This window comes from Zingiber officinale, chromosome 2B, assembly GCF_018446385.1.
Source record: "Zingiber officinale cultivar Zhangliang chromosome 2B, Zo_v1.1, whole genome shotgun sequence".
NCBI classification, from domain to species: domain Eukaryota; kingdom Viridiplantae; phylum Streptophyta; class Magnoliopsida; order Zingiberales; family Zingiberaceae; genus Zingiber; species Zingiber officinale.
The window spans coordinates 43,443,063-43,467,118 of NC_055989.1; the positions used below are offsets into that span (position 1 = coordinate 43,443,063).

Genomic DNA, 24,056 nt, shown 5'->3' on the forward strand with positions numbered 1-24,056 from the left:
TTACCACCTCAAGAAGTCAACCATATCAGAGCCTACGAGTCAGTCAAGGAGCTTTGGGAAAAATTCTTGGAACTACACGAAGGGACCTCGGAGGCAAAACTAGCGAGATGGGACCTACCCCAGAACTAGATCAGCAACCTCTGGTTAGAAGAAGGCGAAACCATTGCACAACTTCACTCAAGAATAAAGGAGCTCATCACCGGACTCATGAATCTCAGAGAAAAGGTAAGAAATCGAAATTCGCTAAGGTACACACTTAATGCATTTCCTAGGACAACTAAATGAGCATCATTAGTAGATACTTATTATATATCTAAAGATCTAGAATTAAGTACGTTAGAAGAATTATTTTCAACTTTTGAAGTCCATGAAACAAGATGTGCAAATATGAAGAAGGAGTAAAAAGACAACATTGCCTTAAATGCAAAAACGAATGAACGAGATTCTGAGTCTTCTCTTGATGATGACGAAATGTCACTCATGGTAAGAAAATTTAAAAAATTTAATCAAGTGCAGGGTAAAAAAAGAAAAAGAAAAGTAAGATGCTACCACTGCAATGAACAAGGGAATGCCAAAGATAACTACCAAAAATTAAAGAATAAGGACAAGGAAAAGAATAAGAAACCAGCCCGACCCAAGTATAATCTAAAGGCGACGTGGGATGACACGTCATCCGAATCAGAGATAGAAGCCCTCGTCGGACTTGCACTAGTAGCAAGTCACCAAGAAGATGAAGATGAAGCAAGCTCATCCGAAATGAGCATCGAGAGCATTGATGAAGGGGGAGTGATATCAGAAGAAAGCAGTACTTCAGGGGGAGCTTCAGATTACAGGATCGACAAGGTAAGTCAGGTATGGTCTCTTCCTTTTGACAAGTTATTTCAGTTTATAAAAATATTATCAAAAAATGGTTACAAGTTAGAAAAAGAAAATAAGGAGTTAAAATCAACCTTAGCTGGTTCTTGTTGATTAGAATATTTCGACAAAGTAAAAACAGAAAATGAAAAATTTAAAAAAAAAAGGAAATAGAAAATTTAAAAAGTTGTACATGCTCAACTTTTATTCCTTCTAATTTAAAATTTTTTCAGGATTTAACTGGTATCTTAAATATCATAAGGGTCAAATTAGGAAAATATCAAAGAAATATTCCTAAAAAATTCTTGATTAATTCTGTAGTAAGGAATCTATTTTGGGTTCCAAAATCATATTTAGATTGATTTTTTTTTGAACTAAGGGATTTTAGAGAGAAAATTAAATATTTAATTTATTTAAGAGATTTTGTCTAGGAAGTGTTTGTTGTTCCAATAACCAAGAAGGCCTAGTGCCTCGCCACAACCTGGAAGCTGATTATTGAAATAAATGTTTAATTGACTTACTGTGAAGCATTTAACTAATATTTTAAATTGCTTGTCAAAATTTCTGCTAAAAAAGTCTAATCATTAAAATTTATTTAAGTTATTTTTTTTTTGTGAAACTTTAATCTAAACAATTTTTTGAAAATTTTTTCGTTAGAAAATTTTCTATGAACTAGTTATCAAAATGCAAATTTTTAAATTTTGCCTAAGATTCAACTTTTTGTGAAATTTTTTCTATTCAACCTTATTAAATTTTTTAACAATTAAAGGAGTTTTTTTTTATAAAACCAAAGTTTTTGAAACTTAACCTTTCATATTTTTGTTTTCCCTTAGACTTTAAATTTAGCTTTTCCAAAGTCATCTTAAAAGTACCCCATTTTTAATGTGAACAAAAGGGAACTAGTAAAGATTAAGTCTAGGGGGAGGGTAGTACAAATTTTTTTGTACTGTTATTTGTTTATGATTTACCCTAACTTAACTTGGATTTGTTCACATCAAAAAGGAGGAGATTGTAAGTATCCAAAGGTAGTTTTGATGTGATCAACCAAGTCAAGTTAGATCCTATTGGTATTTAACCTCTGTGTCTAAGTGTGCAGGAACTTAGGAGTACAGGAAATCGAGCGAAAGACACAGCTAGCGAGAAGGATGACACGGAAGAGAGCTAACGGGCTCAGTGCATCTGAGGGACGAGGTGCTGCGGAAGAGTACATGGGCGGACGAGAAGGAGGCGCGCGACGTTTCCGAGGGATGATAAGCCAGATCGAAAGATTACTCGAAGGCCGAAAATTGGGTTCGGGTGAGCCCTATTCAGGATGGGCAAGATCACCCAAGCGAGCAGAGCCAGAGTGGAAGACCAAGACCAATGTGAGCGGAAACGGAGCGAAAGACCAGGACCGAAAATCAATAAAAAGTTAATTTTTTGGTCTGGGGCACCCTGAGCTGGTTTGGGGTGCTAGGAACCCTTCCGGGCGCCCAAAGCAGTATTTTATCCAGAACTTGACGTGGCAAGTTCCGTTATAACAGGGATAAAAATTTATCTCCCCCCAGGCGCCTAGAACTCTCCAAGCGTCCCGACCAGGGCTATAAATACAACCCTGGTCCCAAAAGGTCAGAACAATACTTGTAAACACTTGTGATTGATTCCTATTCAGTTCTGTTCTATAATCCAGTGTTTTAATTGCTGTAAAGAGACTTCTCTGTCTAAAGAAGAGTTTAGTGAGCATTCAACTTCCTTGGATTAACAACCTCCTAGGTTGTAACCAAGTAAATCGTTTGTGCCTTTTCCTTTTTTATTTAAGTCTCTTATTTCTTTTATACAAGTGTTGATTATTATTAAGCTGTAAAGTTTGAGGAAGGTTCATTTTTCTTTGCAGGACTATTCACCCCCTCTAGTCGGCCACCAAGGGTCTTGCAATTATATATGGGTAGTGGTTTTCATTCCAAGGTTCGGATCTCTACCAACTTAGCTCTAGGGGAAGTGTTTGATTAAACACCTAAGTTACGGTGCCACTACATGCATCTAAGCCCCAACAAATTGTTCATGTTTATGTTTATGCTATGCAAAGAGTTAAGGTTAAAATTATTTAACATATGTTTCTTTTATGGAAAAATCATGTTATATGTATGCAAGTAGTTAAGGTTAAAACTGTTTAACATATGTTTTAATATGAAAATCCATGTTTATGTCTATGTTATATGAATGTTTGAGTTTAGGTTTCAGGTTAGCATGATTTATTTTAGTACATATGACCTGATATATATTGCTTAACAAAGTGTTTATATTTATATCGTGCAAGTTGTTATGAAACTAGACACAATGATAGAACCATGTTTATGTCTATCCTATGTAAGAGGTTAAGTTTAGAATGTTTAAAATATGTCTACCTTTAGAATACATGGTTACATGAGCCTTTAGACTCATAGTATGGATTGTTACTAGTGTCAGAACAAAGGATATAGGTGGCTTTGACCAGTGAGTAGGCTTGAGACGATGATAGTACAACCCAAAGACCTTCTAGTTTATGCTTCTATATTAGTTAGTTATTTTGTTCTCTTTTACGAGAATAAATTCTAAACCTTAATGATAAGTGTTTGACATCTACTAGTGACTTACTGTTTTGAGAACTTAATGGGTCACTTTAATAAACTTTGGAAATGATGCATAAGTTTTGAGAGCTTTCCTTTCGAGACTTCCATATATTTTAAAGTGTAAAAAAAAGTTTACTTATTCAATAGTAGATTTAGGGATGTTTCAGTTGGAGTCCACGTTAGCAACACTCTAAGCCCCCGGACCGGTTTAGGCGCTCAGGCAGGGATAAAATTCAATCCCCAAGTCGTTGCAAAGCTAACAGAACTTGCACCACTGGAGGTGCTCGGATCGGGTCCAGGCGCTCTGAAGTGCCATGTCATCAAAATGGTTATTTCAACTAGAAGGCTATAAATAGTGTCCTAGTCATAGGAGTTTGAGACAACACTCGAACACACTTTCTGTACTTCATTTCCATATTATGTACTTTCTTTTTTGTTCTTCAACGCGTGTACGAGGCTTCTCTACCTTCTAAGATTCACTTGTAGAAGGAGATATTAGTGAGCTTTCATTGTCTTGGAGTAGCAATTTTCTGATTGCAAACCAAGTAAATCTGATTGTCTCATACTTTCTTTTTATTCTGTTTTACTTTAATTAAATGTTTGTCTAACCTAAGTCGAAAGATTGAGAAAGTGTATAATTGTAATTTCAGGCAATTCACCCCCTCTTGTCAGCTGCATTGGAATCAATAGATATCTCCATTGGTATGAGGTCTTTTGGGTAGAGCCTAAAAAAACCTATGAGGACTTAGGCCTAAAGTGGATAATATCATACCATTGTGGTGATATCTTAATTCTTTTAGTCCTAATAGTTCAATCACTGTTGTGTGTCCTGTGTGGGAATTGAACCATGATTACTTGGGAATACACTCTGCAATTATATAATCTTGTTCATTGGTAGCAATTGGCAACAAAAGGTGAAATCGTCACCTCAGTGTCCAAGATATGATGGTCCCCCCACTGTCTAGAAGGGAAGTAAATCACGGGAGCTTCGTCCAGTAACAACAACACATGATAGGAGGGGTTGAGGCAACTAGCGGGATATTCTATATCTGTTGGGAATTGCCCCCAAGCCAATCCCTTACATAAACCAATTGCGCTAGTCCGTAGGGGCATATAATATTTGTTCATTGTAGTAAAAAGGTGATTACGTTCACCTTAGGCGCCCCTCACAATCTGTCTCCAGGTTATGTAATAGGAGATAAATCATAAGGTCATCTTATAGCCGACTACCAAGTGGCTAGGGGGTGGAAGGAGTGTTTCTTCAAGGGCATGCAAGCTTTGGAAATTGATCCTTGCCATATTGTAACAAATATATCACCCTCTACCCAATTGGGCACCCCCATAGGAACATATAATTTTTGTTCATTATAGTAAAAGGTGACTACGTCTAATGTTGTCAAAATTGAGAATTTAAGTAAAATTGTTAGAGCAGCCATAAAATCGGATTGTAAAACTGAATCGTAAAATTGTAAGATTTTACATTATATTTTAAATCAATTTTAAAAGAAACATTGATCATTAAATATTTTAATCCAAATTATAACATAAATCTATGTATAAAATATTTTAATTCATATAATAATAAACTACTCATAATTTTAAACTTTTAAACCACCAAATATTTGCCATGAAAACACAACATAAACATAAATTCAAGTCTAAAACTTAAGTCCAAAGATAAATAAAACACAAGATAACAAATTAATATAAATCATTCACAGACAAGTGCAAATCTAAAATAGTCCCAAAATGATATCATTTTATCCAAAATGGTTCCCTTTTATTAACGACATAAAATCGATAAAATTATCTCAAAAATCATATTTTTACAAGTTTAAATGCGATTTTACAATTTTGATCCAATTTTACGATTTTGATATGATTTTACGATTTTGATCCGATACTTTAATATATGATTTTATCACGATTTCACTCGATTTTCATAAGTAAACTCACGATTTTGATAACATTGACTATGTCCATCCAGACGACCCTTATAATTCGTTCTTAGTTATGTGAAAGAAGGTAAATTATGGGATTAACTTATAGCAGATGAGAGAAGTTTTTTTATGAAGGTATAGTTGTTACTTATAATAAATGGGCACTTTCACAAGGTTTAAGAAAGATTTATGAATATTAATGGACTGATAATTGATCGAATAAATATAAATTAATTTGTATTAAGTTGAATATCAAAACGGACATTTAATATTTAATGCTCGTAATTGGAGACACGAAATAATTGACTTTTCTATACAAAATGAAAAAAGCGAAGGTCGGGTGCTCGTAATTGAAGACACGAAATAATTGACTTTTCTATACAAAATGAAAAAAGCGAAGGTCGGGTGGCTCCTCTTATTCCTAATTTATGGATTATAAGAGAGTCCATTTGTGACTTGATTCATTTTGATGGATCTCATAATTTTAACTTAAACAGAGATAGTCCATCACAAGAGATCAATCTTCTATCCTAAGATTTTCATATCCTTGTGTCTCCTTATTGATTAGAGCATCTTCAATGTAAGATTTGTGAAAGGTTTGTAAAATTAAAAAATCTTACAATTTTTTTTTTTTTATGATTGTGTATGTAAGATTTAGGGTTTTTAATTCAAAAGAGGTTTAAGTTTTCAAATCTATTTTTTTCTCTTGAAAGTGAAGTCAGTAATTAATGTACATGATTGACCATTTCCAAATAATTAAAAATAAATTATTTAATGTAACATTTAATTATAATATTTTATTTCATAAATAGTTAATAATAATAATTTTTTTTGAAAATAAATATATTCGAGATAAGTTAAAAAATATATAGAAATGATTATAATTAAATTAAAATAATAAATTAATTAATTTATTAATTTATTAATTTAAAATTATAAATTTAATTAAATTAAAATCATAAATTTATTAATTAAAAATTATAAATGAATTAAATCAAAATTATAAATTAATTAAAATATTAAATGAAAATTATATATATATATATTAAATGAAAAATTAATAAATAAAAATATATGATTTATAATGTAGGACAAAAAAAATTGTATGAAAATTTTTTCATTGCGGAGATAATAATAGGTGTTTATACTTGTGATGTGACATATTGAAAATTATAAAAAAGCTCATTGAGAGATTTATCATTAGAGATGCCTTAAGAGTTTTTTATACTTGTGATGTGATATTGATGTGACATATTAGAAACTACAAAAAAAAAAATTTATTGAAAGATTTAACCATTGAAGATGCTCTTAGAGCATCTCCAATACAAGCTTTGTCAAAGGTTTGTAAAATTTAAAAACCTCATTAAAAAAGTTTTTATGATTGTGTAGATGAAGTTTGGGGTTTTTAATTCAAGAGTAGGTTTGAGTTTTCAAACCTATTTTTTTCTAAATTTTAATGATTAGAGATGTCCTTAGATAGATTAGAGCATTTACATCAGATACTCTAAATATACATTTTTACTTTAAATTTTACATTTTACCTAAAAAAATCTCTTGTATTAAATACTCTACTAGTTTCTTAAATTTAGATTCTATGAATAGTAACTCCCTAAATTTAGGGAATGAAAATACTATCCTAAACATTAAATGAATAATAAAAAAGTATAGAGGAGAGAGAAATAATAAAAAATAAATAAAGGTATTATAAATTATAGAGTAATTAGTATATCATGCATTAAAAAGAGATTTTCTAAATTTAATAAAGTTGATGATTTATCTTAAATTTTTTAAGATATTGATATGAATACTCTTAGATCATATATCAAGAATACAATATACATACAAACACGGAGATACAAAAATCTAGAACAGAGGACATCACAATCCATGAATCACAATTAATAGACCATCCCGTCTGCCGGGCTGGGGGCATCTTTCCATGTGGGGCCGGGGGCATTCTTTCCATATAGGGCTGCATTGAGTCGATGACGGAGCCCTTGTTTCGTGATTGTCTCTTTTCCCGATTGGTGGTTCCTCGAGTGCGATAGAGGCGGAGAGAAAAAAGGAAGATGGCGGAGACGGCGGCGATGAGCGCTGGGGCAGAGGGTGGAGACGGCGTGCCCCATCAGTTGCAGAGGAAGTGGACGTTCTGGTTCGATAACCTATCTAAGTCCAAGCAGGGCGCAGCCTGGGGATCCTCACTTCGCCAGGTCTACACTTTTGACACCGTCGAGGAGTTCTGGTGGTGCGATCTCTCTCTCTAGGTCGCTCGCTCGATTTTACGCGAGTTGTTACCTCTAATCTATGATATTAAACTTGTGTTCGATGTTTTGTCTTTTGAATACCTGATCTTAGTCAACCACTTGACTGCCCCCCTGCACCCTTTTGGTTCAAATTTGGATAATATTTGTGTTCTCACAACCCTAGTTATCGATTGATTTTAGATCACGATCAATCCCGTATGTGATTATTAAAATTAGGTGCAGATCAAAATAATAAAATGTGAGAAAATAGGCGGAGGTGATGTGGATATGTTCAAAGGCGCCTATTAGATTCTATAGTTAGAAGAGAATGGATCATCGTAGAAGGTAAACAAAATTTTAGTTAATCTAATTAAAAAAATAATTGATTTGAATATTAATAATGATATAGTCTTGGTTTCAACTTAATGAAGGATAAGAAGACATGCTACTGACGTGAAATAGATGGGACAGATTCATTTTGATAGTGAAGCGGAATGAAATTTTTTGGATGTGCATTTGAGAAAAATCTGCAAAGTCGTGAATTAGGATCTTTTCTAATACCTGCAATTGTTTGGGATTATTGCCACTTAGTGAAACTTGAAATGTTATTGCTTGTTAGTGGTACTTTGGCACTCTTATGATTTCCTTCTCTATGCAAAACTATTCAGGTTCAGTCTGGATATCTTTGGAATCGTTTTCTTCACATCCTTCTAAATAGCTGAAACTATTATCCTCTTAAATTGTAGTATTATGTATGTATGAGTTTTTTGTTTAATGCCTGCTGTTACATAAGCTGGGATTGGGATGCCCATCAGAAAGACATCAGTTGAATCAGATACAAAAAATAGAACTTAGAATACGTGTATGGTGCAACAACGCATATATAAATGAACGTAAATTTACATATTTAGAATTATTAATGGTTGGTAAATAGAAAATTGGATTTTATTATTCTTAGAAATAAATTATTAGCACATTGCTATTAGTCAGTCCTTTGCCTATATAATGATATGACTTTTCATTTTTTCAAAAGCTTGCTCCCAGATGCTCTTTTTCTTTTCCCGGTAAATAATCAACTTCAAACTCATTCGGTAAAACATAAATCTCGTGCGGTAATTTAATTCTAAATCCATAGGATAGGAGTGGAAGCTCATTGCATTAGGAGATTTCTGAATTACTTAGCCTCTTTGGCTATTATCACTCAAGAACATCTGGAGGATGTATAATAATATCATGATGACTAGATGTTCTTAAATGGTTAAATAAATGCCATTCACCATCTTGTTCTAAAATAAATACTATTATTTTTTTTTCATAGTTCCAATTTGCTAAATGATTGACATATTTCTTGTAGCCTGCATGATCAAATATTTCGCCCCAGCAAATTGCTTGCTAATGCTGACTTCCACTGTTTCAAGACTGGGATAGAACCCAAATGGGAAGACCCTGAATGCGCAAATGGTGGAAAATGGTCTTTTGTATGTACTAGCAAGGCCTCTCTTGACAACACGTGGCTGGAGACGGTGCGCCAATTGTTTTCAATTCCTTTTGGAGAAATTCATTTTTTTTGGTTTGGATTTATATCCATGTTTTAAGTATTAAAAAAATTATAGTTTGGAGCACAAAAAATTACAACCCAACACTAATTCATGGTCTAGAAAATTGATTATGCAGTTGATGGCTTTGATTGGAGAGCAATTTGATGAAAGTGAGGAAATATGTGGGGTTGTTGCTAGTGTGCGCCAAAGGCAGGACAAGCTTGCATTGTGGACTAAGGCTGCAAACAATGAAGCTGTTCAGGTACTCTCAATCAACTTGAGAGGTGTATGTTATATTTTTAGCAAAATCAAGTGTTATACAACATCATGTTTCTTGCACGTAGATTCTCAATTTAAATACAAGTTTATGATATATTCTACTGTTTTATTGTTTATGCTTTTCTAGCTAATATTGGCACTAAGATATGCAATGTGGTATACTTCTTTTACTTTCATGCTTGTTAATGGTTTGTGAGTAACCAAGTGGGGTACTGATGTATGTCCAAGGGCTGAAGCTAGGAGAGATCAGTTATCACTTCCGGAGGGCCCAATTACAAGACTGCGGGCAAAGCGTTTTCAGGAAGCACTAAATGGGTTAATCAAAGAACATTGGACGGACTATGAGCAAGGAGAGACCAAGATAATCCCAACTGCTAGTCGTGGCCTAATCCACGTAATTGGGCATAACCATCCATGACTCGGCCACGCTTAACAGAAGAACGCTAATAAGCATGGGAACTCGTTCATGCATGAAGACTTAAGTATTTTAGATTATTTAATGAAGCATGCGACTTGGGACTCTAATTGTGCATGTATTTATTTTGTTTTGGTTCCTAGCTAGCTTGCATGAGGCATGCCACATTGTGACTCTAATTGTGCATGCACTTATCTTGTACTTTTCCTTGTTCACTTCCATTATATAAGGGAGGGGCATCTTAGCATGAAGCAACTCAGTTTTTGGTGAGATTGTGTGTTCTCTTAGTTCTTGAAAGGACTTTATGAACTTATCGAGTTTACTCTCATGGCGTTCAACCCATCGAAACCCTATCACCCCTGGTGTGGCGTTTCTTTCCTTCGTAGGCTTGGTTCGTGCCAGTTCTTGGTTACGGGTCAAGACTCACACTCTTATCATCTAGTTCTTGGGGCTCTATCCACCTTTGTCTCGGGTTCCATCACATTTGTTGGTAGGGTTCGTATCATCTGGTATCAGAGCTTTAGTTTAAAGGCAAGTGCAAATCTATCTTTACTTGTTGTTCAACCAAAAGCAAAAAAAAAAAATCGTGAAAAAAAAGAAGAGAGCGCAACGAAAAGACAAAAAAGAAGAAGAAAGCGCAGAAAAAAAAGTCTGCTTGTGCGAATCGAAGTAAATTGTCTTCAACAATCCCTTTCTTGTTTTTCTTACTCTCAAACTTCTACTCTTTCATTTTCTCTTAAAACTTTGCCATCATAAGTTTCGGTGGTGTCTTTTGAATTGCTACGTGATATTCCGATTTGTTCTAGAGTTTGATTAAGAACTAAGAGATATCATCAATTGAGAGCTTACCACCCAAACGTGAGTTGAGTGCTTGTGAGGTTTTTTTTCATTTTACAGCCATGTCCAACAACCAGGAGGATGGAGCAAATGAGGGGGCTAGGCTACTTCCGAACCTGCAACTGCAAGCATTGATGGGGGAGATGCAGCGAATGATGAGGGCGGAATTAGAATCTATCCGTGAGAGGTTGGATCGGGTGGAGGATGGGATACCAAGAAGACATCAACAAGACCGTATTACTAGACCACAACGAAGACATGCCCAAGGGATTAATGTCGAAGAAGATGAAGAGGTTATTGTGGAAGACTTTGATGAGCAAAATTACAATCGGGGTAGGATTGGATATCGAGGAGATAGAAACGAAACTAGAAGAAATAATGATTTAGGAGGGATTAAGATGAAGATTCCAACCTTCCAAGGGAGAAATGACCCAGAATCTTACATGGAATAAGAAACTAAGATGGAAATGATGTTTGACTGTCATGAATTTTCAGAGTTTAAAAAGGTGAGGTTAGCTTCCATTGAATTCACTGAGGACGCTATTATTTGGTGGGATCAAGTGGTGATGACTCGTTGAAGGAATAGAGAGCAACCTGTGCCCACTTGGGAGGAGATGAAAGTGCTTATGAGAAGGAGGTTTGTACCCATCCATTATTATAGAAGCTTATATTAGCGGCTTCAAAGGTTATCTCAAGGCTCCAAAAGTGTGGATGAATATTTCAGGGAGATGGAGTTGTCCATGATCCGAGCTAATGTCGACGAAGATCGGGAAGCCACCATGGCCAGGTTTTTACATGGTTTAAACCTTGAAATTGCTGATATTATTTAATTACAACATTATGTTGAGCTGTCGGATATGGTCCACCAAGCACAAAAAGTGGAAAAACAACTCAAGAGGAGAGGATTGGCTAGGAAGGATAACAATTGACTACTCACGACACATGGCGGACAACTCCAAGAAAGGAGGAACAACCTCAAAATAAGCTAAAGTTTGAACCCTTCAAGAAGCTCAAACCCACACCATCTACTCAAGGTAATCGCGAGCCCATTTCCTCCAAAACTCGTGATATAAAGTGTTTTAAATGTTAAGGGCATGGCCATATAGCTAGTCAATGTGTGAATAAAAGGGCGATGGTAATAAACGCCCAAGGTGAACTTGAGTCGGAAGATGACGATGAAATAGTTAAAGAAGTGCCACAAAAAGAGGACAGTGATGATGAACAACATGCTGTTTTTGGTAGGGGTGAGCATTCGGTTAATTCGGTATATAAATTAACTGAATTAACCGAAAACCGATTTAGTGTTGGCTAACCAAATCAAATCAAAATTTTACTAAAACTGAATTAACCGAATTAGTTATTTCAGTTAACATCGAATTAACTAAATTTGTTTAAAATAACAATAAAAAGAATTTATACAAAATTAATATCAAATTAACCGAATTAGCCGAATGCTCACCCCTAGTTGTTGGAGACTTGTTGTGGCCCGACAAGTTCTCAATCTACAAACTAAGAAGGAAGAAGGTAATCAAAGGGAGAACTTGTTTCATACCCATTGCTTTGTCAATAACAAGGTTTGCAGTGTTATTATTGATTGGGGGAGTTGCACTAATGTGGCAAGTACTGATTTCGGGAAGAAATTGTCACTACCAACTCAAAAACATTCGCGTCCTTATCGACTCCCGTGGCTAAACGATTGTGGTGAAATCAAGGTAACAAAACAAGTCTTGGTAGCAATTTCCATCGGCAAATATGAGGATGAGCTGTTGTGTGACGTGGTTCCCATGCATGCATGCCATCTATTGTTAGGGAGACCTTGGCAATTCGATCGAAAGGTAACACATGATGGCCTCGCAAATAGATATACTTTTACTCTGAAGGGACAACTTATTATTCTTGTACCATTAACTCAAGACAAGTTATGGAGGACCAGTTGAGATTACAAAAAGCAAATGAAAAGAAGAGAGAAAAAGAAATTGAGAGAAAAAAATTGAGAAAAAAGAAGTTGAGGAAAGGAAAAATGAGAGGAAAGAGACAAAAGGAGAGGGCAAGGAAAAAAAGGAGAGAGAAAGAAAAATAGTTTTTATGCAAAAAAAAGTGAGAACAAATGAGCTTTGTTTTCAAATCCCCTTATCCTTTTGTATAAGGAGGCACTCCTGAGCACTAATGACCTTAATGGTTCTTTGCCTAGTGTCATTGTTTCTCTCTTACAGGAATTCGAGGTGATCTTTCCTGAAGAGGTTTCGCATGGTTTATCTCCAATTAGAGGAATTGAGTACCAAATCGACTTCATGCCTGGTGCATCCATTCCAAATCGACCTGCCTATAGAAGCAATCCAGAGGAAGCAAAGGAACTTTAGAGACAAGTTAATGAATTATTAGAAAAGGGGTATGTTTGAGAAAGTATGAGCCCTTGCGTCGTGCCTGTGTTACTAGTTCCTAAGAAGGATGGAACATGGAGTATGTGTGTAGATTGTCGAGCCATCAACAACATCACGATAAAGTATCGCCATCCAATTCCTAGGATTGATGATATACTTGATGAATTGCATGGTTCTTGTGTGTTCACAAAAATTGATCTTAGAAGTGGATATCATCAGATTAGGACGAAGGAAGGTGATGAATGGAAGACTAGTTTTAAAACCAGTATGACTTATATGAATGGTTAGTAATGCCTTTTGGCTTAACTAATGCTCCTAACACTTTTATGCATTTGATGAACCAGGTTTTACGTGCCTTCTTAGGAAAATTTATAGTTGTGTATTTTGATGACAGTTTGATTTATAGCAGAAGCTTAGAAGAGCATGTTACACATTTAAGGTTAATTTTGAGTGTGCTAAAAGAAGAAAAACTTTTTGCTAACCTCGTTAAATGCTCCTTTTGTACGAAGAAAGTCGCGTTTCTTGGTTTTGTTGTTAGTACTAAAGGCGTTGAGATGGATGAGGAAAAGGTGAAAGCAATCTAAGAGTGGCCAACACCGACAACAATTAGCCAAGTGAGGAGTTTTCATGGATTGGCCAGCTTGTATTGACGGTTTGTTCATGATTTTAGCAATATTGCAGCTCTTCTTACTAAAGTCATCAAGAAAAATGAGTCATTCAAGTGGGGAGAGGAGCAAGAGAGGACCTTCAACACTTTAGTTGAGTGGAGCCACTTTCAACTATCCCACATATGACAAGGAGATGTATGCATTGGTGAAAGCATTGGAGACATGGCAACATTACCTATGGCCAAAAGAATTCGTGATTCACACAGATCATCAATCTCTAAAGCATTTGAAGAGCCAACATAAGTTGAATCGACGCTATGCTAAATGGGTAAAATTCATTGAGACCTTTTCTTATGTGATCAAATACAAGCAAGGAAAGGAGAACGTAGTTGCTAATGCACTATCTTGAAGGTATGCTTTACTGTCCACTTTAGATACGAATCTACTTGGATTTGAATATATCAAGGATTTATATACTAAAAATACTGATTTTTCTGATGTGTTCAAAGCATGCAATAAGGTTGCATTTGGTAAGTTCTATAGGCATGATGGGTTTTTATTTCGTGAAAATAGATTATGTGTGCCTCTGTGTTCGTTACGTGAATTGAACACTAAGGAAGCCCATGGTGGTGGTTTGATGGGTCATTTTGGCGTTATTAAGATTTTAGGGGTTTTACAAGATCATTTCTTTTGGCCTCATATGAAACGTGATGTGGAAAGAATCTGTGAGAAGTGCATCGCTTGCAAACAAGCAAAATCTAAATTGAAATCCCATGACTTGTATACTCCTTTGCTTATACCTAGTGAACCTTGGACTGATATTTCAATGGACTTTGTTTTGGGATTTACCCCGGACCAAGAGGGGGAGAGATTCAATTTTTGTTGTGGTAGATAGATTCTCCAAAATAACGCATTTCATTCCATGTCATAAAACCGATGATGCATCGCATATAGCTGAATTGTTCTTTAAAGAGGTTATTAGATTGCATGGCATGCCTAGGACCATTGTCTCTGATAGGGATACAAAGTTTTTGAGTTATTTTTAGAAGACTTTGTGGGGGAAATTAGGAACTAAATTGTTGTTCTTTATTACATGTCACCCCCAAACTGATGGGCAAACTGAAGTGGTCAATCGAACTTTGCCCTTTTTATTTCGTGCAGTCATTAATAAGAATTTGAGAATATTGGAAGATTATCTACCTCATGTTGAATTTGCTTACAATAGGAGTATATATTCCGCGACTCAATTTTCTCAATTTGAAATTGTTTATGGTTTCAATCCCTTATCACCATTAGATTTGATTCCTTTAGCTGTAAGTGAGCATATAAACTTAGATGGTAAACAGAAGGCCGAATTCGTAAAGAAGATTCATGAATAAGCACGATTGAATATTGAGAAAAGAACCCTGCAATACATGCAACAAGCTAACAAGGGGCGCAAGAAAATTGTGTTTGAACCAGGAGAATGGGTTTGGTTGCACCTCCAAAAGGAGCGATTTCCGGACAAATGTCGTTCTAAACTTCTACCTCGAGGGGATGACTCATTTCAAGTATTAGAGCGCATCAATGATAATGGCTACAAACTTGAACTACCAGGTGAATATGACGTACATTCTACTTTTAATGTTGCTGACTTATCCCCGTTTGATACAGGTGATGATTTGATTACAAATCCTTTTCAAGAAGGAGAGAATGATGTATGCCCAAGGGATGAAGATAGGAGAGATCAGTTATCACTTTCGGAGGGTCCAATTACAAGACTGCGGGCAAAACGTTTCAAGGAAGCACTAAATGCGCTAATCAAAGAACATTGGGCGAACTATGAGCAAGGAGAGACCAAGATAATTCCAACTGTTAGTCGTGGCCTAATCCATGTAATCGGGCATAACTATCCATGACTCGACCACGTTTAACGGAAGAACGCTAACAAGCATGGGATCTCGTTCATGCATCAAGACTTAATTATTTTAGATTATTTAATGAAGCATGCGACTTGAGACTCTAATTGTGCATGCATTTATTTTGTTTTGGGTTCCTAGATAGCTTGCATGAGGCAGATGCCACATTGAGACTCTAATTGTGCATGCATTTATCTTGTACTTTTCCTTGTTCACTCCCATTATATAAGGGAGGGACATTTTAGTATAAAGCAACTCAGTTTTTGGTGAGATTGTTTGCTCTCTTAGTTCTTGAAAGGACTTTATGAACTTATTGAGTTTACTCTCTTGGCGTTCAATCCATCGAAACCTATCACCCCGGGTGTGACGTTTCTTTCCTTCGTAGGCTTGGTTCGTGTCAGTTCTTGGTTACGGGTCAAGACTCATACTCTTGTCATCTAGTTCTTGAGTCTCTATCCACCTTTGTCTTGGGTTCCATCACATTTGTTGGGTACCTTGGTTCTTTACTAGATACTTGTTCTGGTGTTATTGTAGAAAGAAAATCCTTCTATTTCAGCTTTGGTTCCGAGCCTCTTGATGTTTGATGTGTAAAATGTATTCGCAGTATAACCAAAGTTAGCTCAGAGATATTCACTTGTCCTGCTTATTCAATCTTATTCTTTTAACCTTGGATTAATTAAAGGGTGACTACATGAGGATCAATTTTTCCTTGCAGTATCAAGCTAACTCTATGATTTGGTCAATGAACCCATCATTTGGTCAAGCCATATTGATTTTTCTTTTCTTTTCAATAGTGACATTGCCATGTATTTTAGTGTATTAGAAGCTTTATTTCCTTGCAGTATCAAGCTAACACTATGAAGTCATTTTATGCAGATGAGTATCGGAAGGAAGTGGAAAGAAATCATCGACTTTAATGATAAGATTGCCTACAGCTTCCACGTACATACCCTCTCAACTTGTATCTCTAATATGTTGTCTATTATCTCATGCCATGAGCTTCCATGCATTTTGCAATAGACCTGGATCCATTTTTTGAACAATTTTGTCGAATCTACTAGTTCCTCTGATCAGATAACAAAATGAAATGGCGGCATCATCCAATTTTAACATTCATTAATTTGCTTTTTGGTTTAGGATGACTCCAAAAGGGACAAGTCAAGCAGAGGCGGTCGTTACAATGTCTAAACAATGTCAGGTAGCGATGAAGTCTATCACTAGTTGATTATTTGAACGTTTTGTACTCAAACACTTCGAAAGCTCCCCAGTTTTTGTCTTTCAAAATTTGCTCAATGACTATTCCTGTTAATTTGATACTTTACTATGAGTTTGTCAATGTTGCCTGCGTTTGATATCAATCTTAGGCTATAAATGAAAGTATGAAAAACGAATGAAACTTCTCTCATAAATCCAGGTATTGTTATGTCTATACCTTCAATCAAAAGCAACTTCTCCTTTATCATCCTCCACGTGAAATAGAAAAGAACTCTACGGTTGAACTGAACTCTATACTGTTACTAGTATTTGAAAAACGTACATCTCGCTAGATATTCAAACATCATTCCCTTGCTTTCGGATTAAGTCAGAGAGTGGTTGGGCGTAGCTATATCTAATATCTTATAAAAGAGACATTGAGCCCATTCACCGATGTTCCGGATATGTATGAATCTTCTGATTATTATTATATTTTTCTTAGGACGAAAAGTTGTTTAACAGATTCAAATGTATATTTCAAAAACGATTAATTGTTAAATTTATCATACACAAATTTTAAGTTTTTAACAAATTTATTATAACCAATTCTATAAGAAAATTAAGTAATTCTCAGTTGTGATGAATTGGCCTGTATTTTTGGCCATGTCGCAATCACGTGAAACCTGCATGGAACTAGAGAACTGGACCATTCGTGAACCCATGCGGCTCATAACAACTCTCTTATTAGTAATTAACCCTCTGTCTCGGCCTTACCTCTATTTAAACCCCTCCACGCCGAAATCGCCTATCGGTGAGTTAAGTTTAGTTAACGCAAGCCATGGGTCGTTTCTCCCTTGCCTTTCTCCTTCTCCTGCTTTCGTCCGTCGCCGGAGGTGTAGCCTCCTCGACGGCGGAGTTCGTGCGCAACGCCTGCAGCCGCACACGCTACCCCGACCTCTGCGAGCAGTGTCTGGCGGTGTACGCGCCGGCAGTGCACCGCAGCAAGCTCGCCCTCGCCCGCGCCGCCCTCTCTGTCAGCGCCGACCGCGCCGGGACTGCCTCCGCCTTCGTCGGGCGCATGTCGGCCTCTGCCGCCGCCAGGGGGTCCCGGAATAGCCTCGAGGCCGGCGCGGTGCGCGACTGCATCGAGACCCTACGCGACGGCGTCGACCGGCTCCGTCGGTCGGTGAAGGAGATGGCCGCCATGGCCGGCTTTGCCGACTCCCGGCGTAGCAGGTTCGCCTGGCATCTTAGCAATGTGCAGACGTGGGTCAGCGCCGCACTTACCGATGAGACCACCTGCCTCGAAGGGCTCGCCCAGTTCGCCGACCCCTCCGTTCGCACTGCCGTCCGGAAGAAGGTGGTGGAAGTTGCGCAGGTCACCAGCAACGCCCTCGCCCTCGTGAACCAGCTCGGTCCAAAGAACTGAACCGACCTGCACTCCGTATCATATACTACTCTGTTTTGAACTGTATATTGTGCTGCTTCTATTATCCATGGTCTCTACGTATGTACATGAGTTCATCCTGGAGGAGAAGAAGGTGGTATAAGGATATGTGTTGACGTGTTAGATTTTCTTAAAGGAAGCATGTAAAAGTTTGGTTTTTGATTAGATGATGATAATTTTGTGTATCTGATTTCTCATACTTAGCCTATATATCTTCTATATTTTGAAGAGGGCAAACTCTACCTATTGAATTTTACTTCCAAACATAGGGGAAAAAAAATTAATTCAGTATACAATCATTGACCGTCTTGGTCGAATATTAGAGAAGCAACAAAGATGGAAGATTAAGGTTAACTAAACTTAAACAGTCGTGCCTGTTAAGCGAAGCAACGCCATGGAGTTGGACCGAATTTGATCATGATAAAGATGAAAAGGAAAGTCGGTAATTGCTGGTCAGTTCTGGCTTCCTGTCTACTCCAATTCAACTTCTGCTTCAACCAAACCATGTGTGGCTAGACTCTACCGTCCGACTCAATCGATAAAACTTGAGAGTGAAATGATTGGTTAAGGAAGAGTTTCATGTAACAATTGATCAAATTGAGAATCGAAGAACGGTTACAGCTAAGAACCGAGATACTCTCGTCCGGTTCAGCACCTCGATCCGTGTCTGAAAACAATGTCTTCAGCTTTGATCACCTTCAACAGTGAGGTTTGGTTGAAGTCCACTACTATTTAGGGCTGGCCGAGGGATCCACCAGTTGACAAATCCGCCGGACTTCACGGCGAAAAAATGGTCACAGATAATATTTAATGTGGAATGCCACTCATATTTATCGCATGGGAACTGCACCTATTTATTTGTTTGTTTGTTTATTTTTCCCAATGTTCACCATTCCTCACAGGCCAAATTATAGCCCTTTTTTGAGTTGTGCCTACCTCAGTTTGGCGTTTCCTCATTCATCCACACCATTTGCTTAGTTTTAGTTTTGGAGCATCACAAGTCGGGCTATATATATATATATATATATATATATATATAAATAAACAAGGGCACCAAATCAACAGTTGAAGCAAATAAACAAGGAGCTTCATAATCTCAGAGAATAATCATCAAAATCCATGTTTAGTAAAAAGAGAAAATGACGGATGTTGATAAGTTAAACTACTGAACTGGAAATGAAAATAAATAGATAGAAAACTAAATGGGAAAATAAAAGATAGAGAGCTACTAATTCAAGTTAATGCTTAAACATAATGCTCATTCCTCATCATCCATATCACCGTCGCCTCCGACTGCAAAGCGTGAGCGACACGCAGACGTGGTATTGCTAGTTCGATTTTTTTTTTTAAATATTTTTTTTTATTATTTTTTCCCTTCCGCCTTCTATTCAAATCGGCAGCAAGAGAAATTTCCCAAATTCTAAATTTCCCTCGCCGCTCTCTCTCTCACTCTTGCTCCTTCGTTCTCTGTCGTCTGTTGGACCTTGCGCTCCTGACAGGAAAGCAAAGCAAAAACATTGCAAGCTAAATTCACATTACAGTCGCTTGCTTGTTCACTAGCTGGCTGGCAGCTCCCCAAACTACCACTGAACACGTAGCTAATGCAGTTTGCTTAACACTCCTCTCCATTCTCGATCGTAAGCCTTTTCTACTCCACTATCTGTTGTTTAGCTTTGTATAATAATTTTTAGCCTGATAGATCTTACGATGCATAAGCCCTAGCTACTTTTTTACCAATTTTTGCTTATGTAATTTGCAAGGAACTTGTCCAGCATCAATTTCTACATTTCACAACCAATGGTAATTCCTTTCATTTTAAGTTGTAATTCCCAACCATGATCATAATATATATTAGAAGGAAGAAAAGATTTATGATACAACGTGTAAGGCCAATACCTGCTACAAACGTCAACAACCACTTGGATAGTTAGCACGTTGTAGCAGCTACTTTGACAGTTAACTGCTACACGTTGTAGCAGCTAATTGTCCAAGTGACTGCTACACCTTGTAGCAGCTAACCGTCGAAGTAGCTGCAATACTATGTAGCAGCTACTTCAACGGCTAGCTGCTACAATATTGTAGCAGGATAGTTAACTTAGATATTCAATGTTAAACAATTATCTTAAAATAACGCCAAGCTATATTGGAGCATACACTTAAAAGAGGCAGCAATCTATGCATCTATTCAATGAAAATTTAGGTTTATGCTCAAATATATACACACAACAATATATCTAGTTTAGAAATTAGATTTATGTATACATAATGAAATCTAGAAAGATAAATTTATGTTCATAGAGAAAACCTACTTGCAAGCATTTAATCGAACAGAACAAGTGCCATACAAGCTTTATCAAACAAGGAAATTGACAATTCAATAGAGTTTACATTATCCACACATTACAATTATTTCCTATATCCTAGAATAATACAAATCTACTCCATAATTGGAAGAAATACAATCCAAGAACTCAAATCATAGAAACTTCAGAAACCTAAGGAAGGGAAGAAGAAACTTATCCTTTGATGTCAAGTGAATCCCTTGAATGTAGATCTTAGAGTGCCAACGAGGATGGAGTAGTAGAACTTGAAGTGCTTCTTCCTTGTGACGTGTATCTTGGCCAATCTTTCTTTTCTTCTTCAAGTTTTCAAATTTCTTACAAGCCTCCCTTTCCAAGAGAAAAGATCACACTCACAACATTGAGGAAGAAAAGAAAGATTACAAACTTGAAGTGCTTCTTCCTTGTGACGTGTATCTTGTAAACGTGCGGAGATGGAAAGCTTGATCTTCAAATCCTTGAGAGATCTTGAGCACGTCAACGATTGATCACACTAGAGCAATAGAACAGTATTTTTCTCAAGGATGATCTTGTTTCTTTTTCTTCTAGCTCTTTTAAATGACGAGAAAACTAGCCGTTTCTCACATCATCGTCGCCATGGATCGATTGGGATTAATTTTGAATCGATTCACAAGTATCCGTTGGAAGGAATCGCGTCAAGATCAATGGCGTAGATTACTTCACTTGAACTTGAATCGATTGGTGCAGTGCTTGAATCGATTCAGACATATACTCGTGAAATCCAAAATCGCAGTCACACCGTGAATCGATCGGCCAATCGATTGAGTAACTTCAATTGATTGGCTGATCGATTCAGGAGGCTTTTGTGCTTCGCACAGAAGCTTCTTGGATCGATCGCTCGATCGATTGGTTCCCCAATCGATCGGCTGATCGATCTAGAAGCATTCTGTGCTTCGTACAGAAACTTCCTGTATCGATCGCCCGATTGATTGGATTACCCCAATCGATCAGCTGATCGATCCAGAAGCACTCTGTGCTTCACGCAGAAACTTCCTGATCGATCGGCTGATCGATTGGTTTCCTTCCGATCGATCGACTGATCGATTCAAAGGCATTCTGCCTCACAGCCATATCTAAATCGATTTACCAATCGATTTGTGCTAAGTGAGCTTAACACGGATCCAACCTTCTGACTTGCAGGAACTTCTCTCGCCAAGAATCCGGTCCTCGACCTTCTTGGACTTCTCTTGCCTTGCATTCGGTTTTCTAACTTGCAAGGACTCCTTCGCCAAGAATCTGGTCCTCGACCTTCTTGGACTTCTCTTGCATCCGGTCTTCTGACCTGCAAGGACTCCTTCGCCAAGAATCCGGTCCTCGACCTTCTTGGACTTCTCTTGCATCCGGTCTTCCGACCTACAAGAAACTTCTCTTGCAAACTCACAATGCATGTTAGATTCACCGTATTAACCTAAACTTAAATAATTGTCAACACATTGAAACTTCCAGGGCATGATTGCACCAACAATCTCCCCCTTTTTGATGTTTGACAATCTATTTAAGTTTAGGCTAAATTCCAATATACCATAATAATACAATGATAAATAATGATTGCAACTGCGCTGAAATTTATCTGAATTTAGTATAAACAGTAAGCATGAGCTTCAACTGTAATTAAATTAAGCATAAAAGTCAACATATCTCCCCCTTTGTCAAAAATAAAAAAAAAAACAAAGCTCCCCCTTAATACGGACACTAAGCAATTACGATAAGTCCGAGGGGTACTCCTCCTAAATGGGTGCAAGAAGCAAAAACAATATACTAGAAAGAGACTCCCCCTTAAACCAAAACATCATAGAGGAATTATATATACCATAGACTAAAATTAGTTGTGCCAAACCACATATGTTCAACCGACAAGTCATACCATGGACACAAAATACAAAATAGTGTCATAGACGCACACTGCAAACTAAGAGATACACAATCAAACATTCATACAGAAAATCGACACTAGATTTCATAATGGAACATAAAACTCAATCATGCCGCCCTCAGAAGGAGCAGAAGGAGCAGCAACATCAGTAGGAGCAATAGGACTCCTGGAAGGAGCAGCAGGACCAGGGGGCACATCCTCTACCGGAGGAGGGAGCTGAGGAGAGCGTCCTGATATCCACGAGCGCACCAGCTCGGTCAAAGACTCAACACTCGTCCGCAGAGTGGCAATCTCAGTACGCATCTCAACAACAACCATGGACAGCTCCTCCAGACGAGTGTCCACAGTCTCCTCAAGCATCTTAATTTGGGTAGCGACAACAGGATATGGAGAATCAGGTGCCTCAATATTCGCCTGAGGATCAGCAGCCTCTGGATCCGATTCATGTCCGACCCCCCGAGGTCGAGCTCGTGGGCCTTCACCAAGGGCACATCCGTCAATCCATCTGATGCCATCCGGTCCAGCCACCATACTAGTCTTCGCGAAAGATTGCGAAGAGATGCGGGAATATGAAACTGTCATATGCTGTAGCTTCCCTCGGGAGACATTTACCTCCATAGACTCCAACCAATCGGTAATGATATTGCCAAAAGGCATATGAACGGTTTGCTGCACAGGCTGAGTGAAGTGAATGATGCAATGAAAGATGTTCAAGGCTATTTTTACATCAAGGCGATGCCGCATGGCGAACAGCAAGAACATGTGAGAAGGTCTGAGAAGGGCCAAAGAACGGGTGACGATAGGCAGAAGACAGTTTATAACGACTTTGAATAGGGCATTGTCCAGTGCAGATAACTCAAGAGATGAGAAAGTGGTAATATGCGCAAGTGGACCATCCGGACGGGGACGACCAAAAATATCCTGATGCATGGAAGCAATAGTGATATGCTCGAATGGTGGGGGCAAGAGCTCAGGCAGGGTAGGATAAAAGGCGAAATCATTCGTTGAATGGCGACACCCTAAAAACTCCTGAAGAATCTGATAAGAGAAATCCAAGCTCCACTTGGAAACACGAGTGCAATAAAGAATTCCATCCGAGGTATGCAAGTTGTTATAGAATTACAAAACAAGGCTAGGATTGACACTGCGTCCACAATAAACAATGGAGGAAAGTTTATAATGCTCTATTAAGGAAAACACTTCAAAGCAAGAGTCATGATAGAATTTTTTATCAATGGAACGAGGAGGAATTAACTTGAAGGTGTTTCGGTGAAAGGCCTGCTGCAACGCAGCATTTGGGAAGTGCTGATCAGTAGGAGGCTTAGGACGTGATTGCATTCGAGAGGAACCCTCACCAGACTCTCTAACCTTTTGTTTCTTTTTGAAGGATGGAAAAAAATGCACAAGAACAGAAGCAACACGATGGAATCATAATGCAAAGAGAAAATAAATGGCCGTGCACATGATGCATGAATGAAATGCACAAAAGAAACATCAAGATTAGCCACAATCAACTAACAAGAGCAAAATAGAGAGAAAAATAAAAAAAATGAAGGAGTTACCTAGGGTTTGAGTTCGGCATTGTGAGCTGCGACAAAGA

At 37.5% G+C, this 24,056-nt stretch overlaps 2 protein-coding genes across 2 annotated transcripts; both read left to right on the forward strand.

Annotated features, from left to right (window-relative positions):
- Positions 1-7,343: 7,343 nt before the first annotated feature.
- On the forward strand, positions 7,344-16,918 carry LOC122045617 (eukaryotic translation initiation factor-like). Its single transcript, XM_042605918.1, has 5 exons — positions 7,344-7,628; positions 8,981-9,149; positions 9,301-9,426; positions 16,459-16,524; positions 16,720-16,918. Exons 1-5 carry the CDS (start codon positions 7,453-7,455, stop codon positions 16,768-16,770), a joined length of 588 nt encoding a protein of 195 aa, XP_042461852.1. The 5' UTR covers positions 7,344-7,452; the 3' UTR covers positions 16,771-16,918.
- Positions 16,919-17,563: 645 nt separating this feature from the next.
- Positions 17,564-18,408, forward strand: LOC122049097 (pectinesterase inhibitor 9-like). The gene has a single exon (XM_042610565.1). It carries the CDS (start codon positions 17,615-17,617, stop codon positions 18,203-18,205), a length of 591 nt encoding a protein of 196 aa, XP_042466499.1. The 5' UTR covers positions 17,564-17,614; the 3' UTR covers positions 18,206-18,408.
- Positions 18,409-24,056: the final 5,648 nt, after the last annotated feature.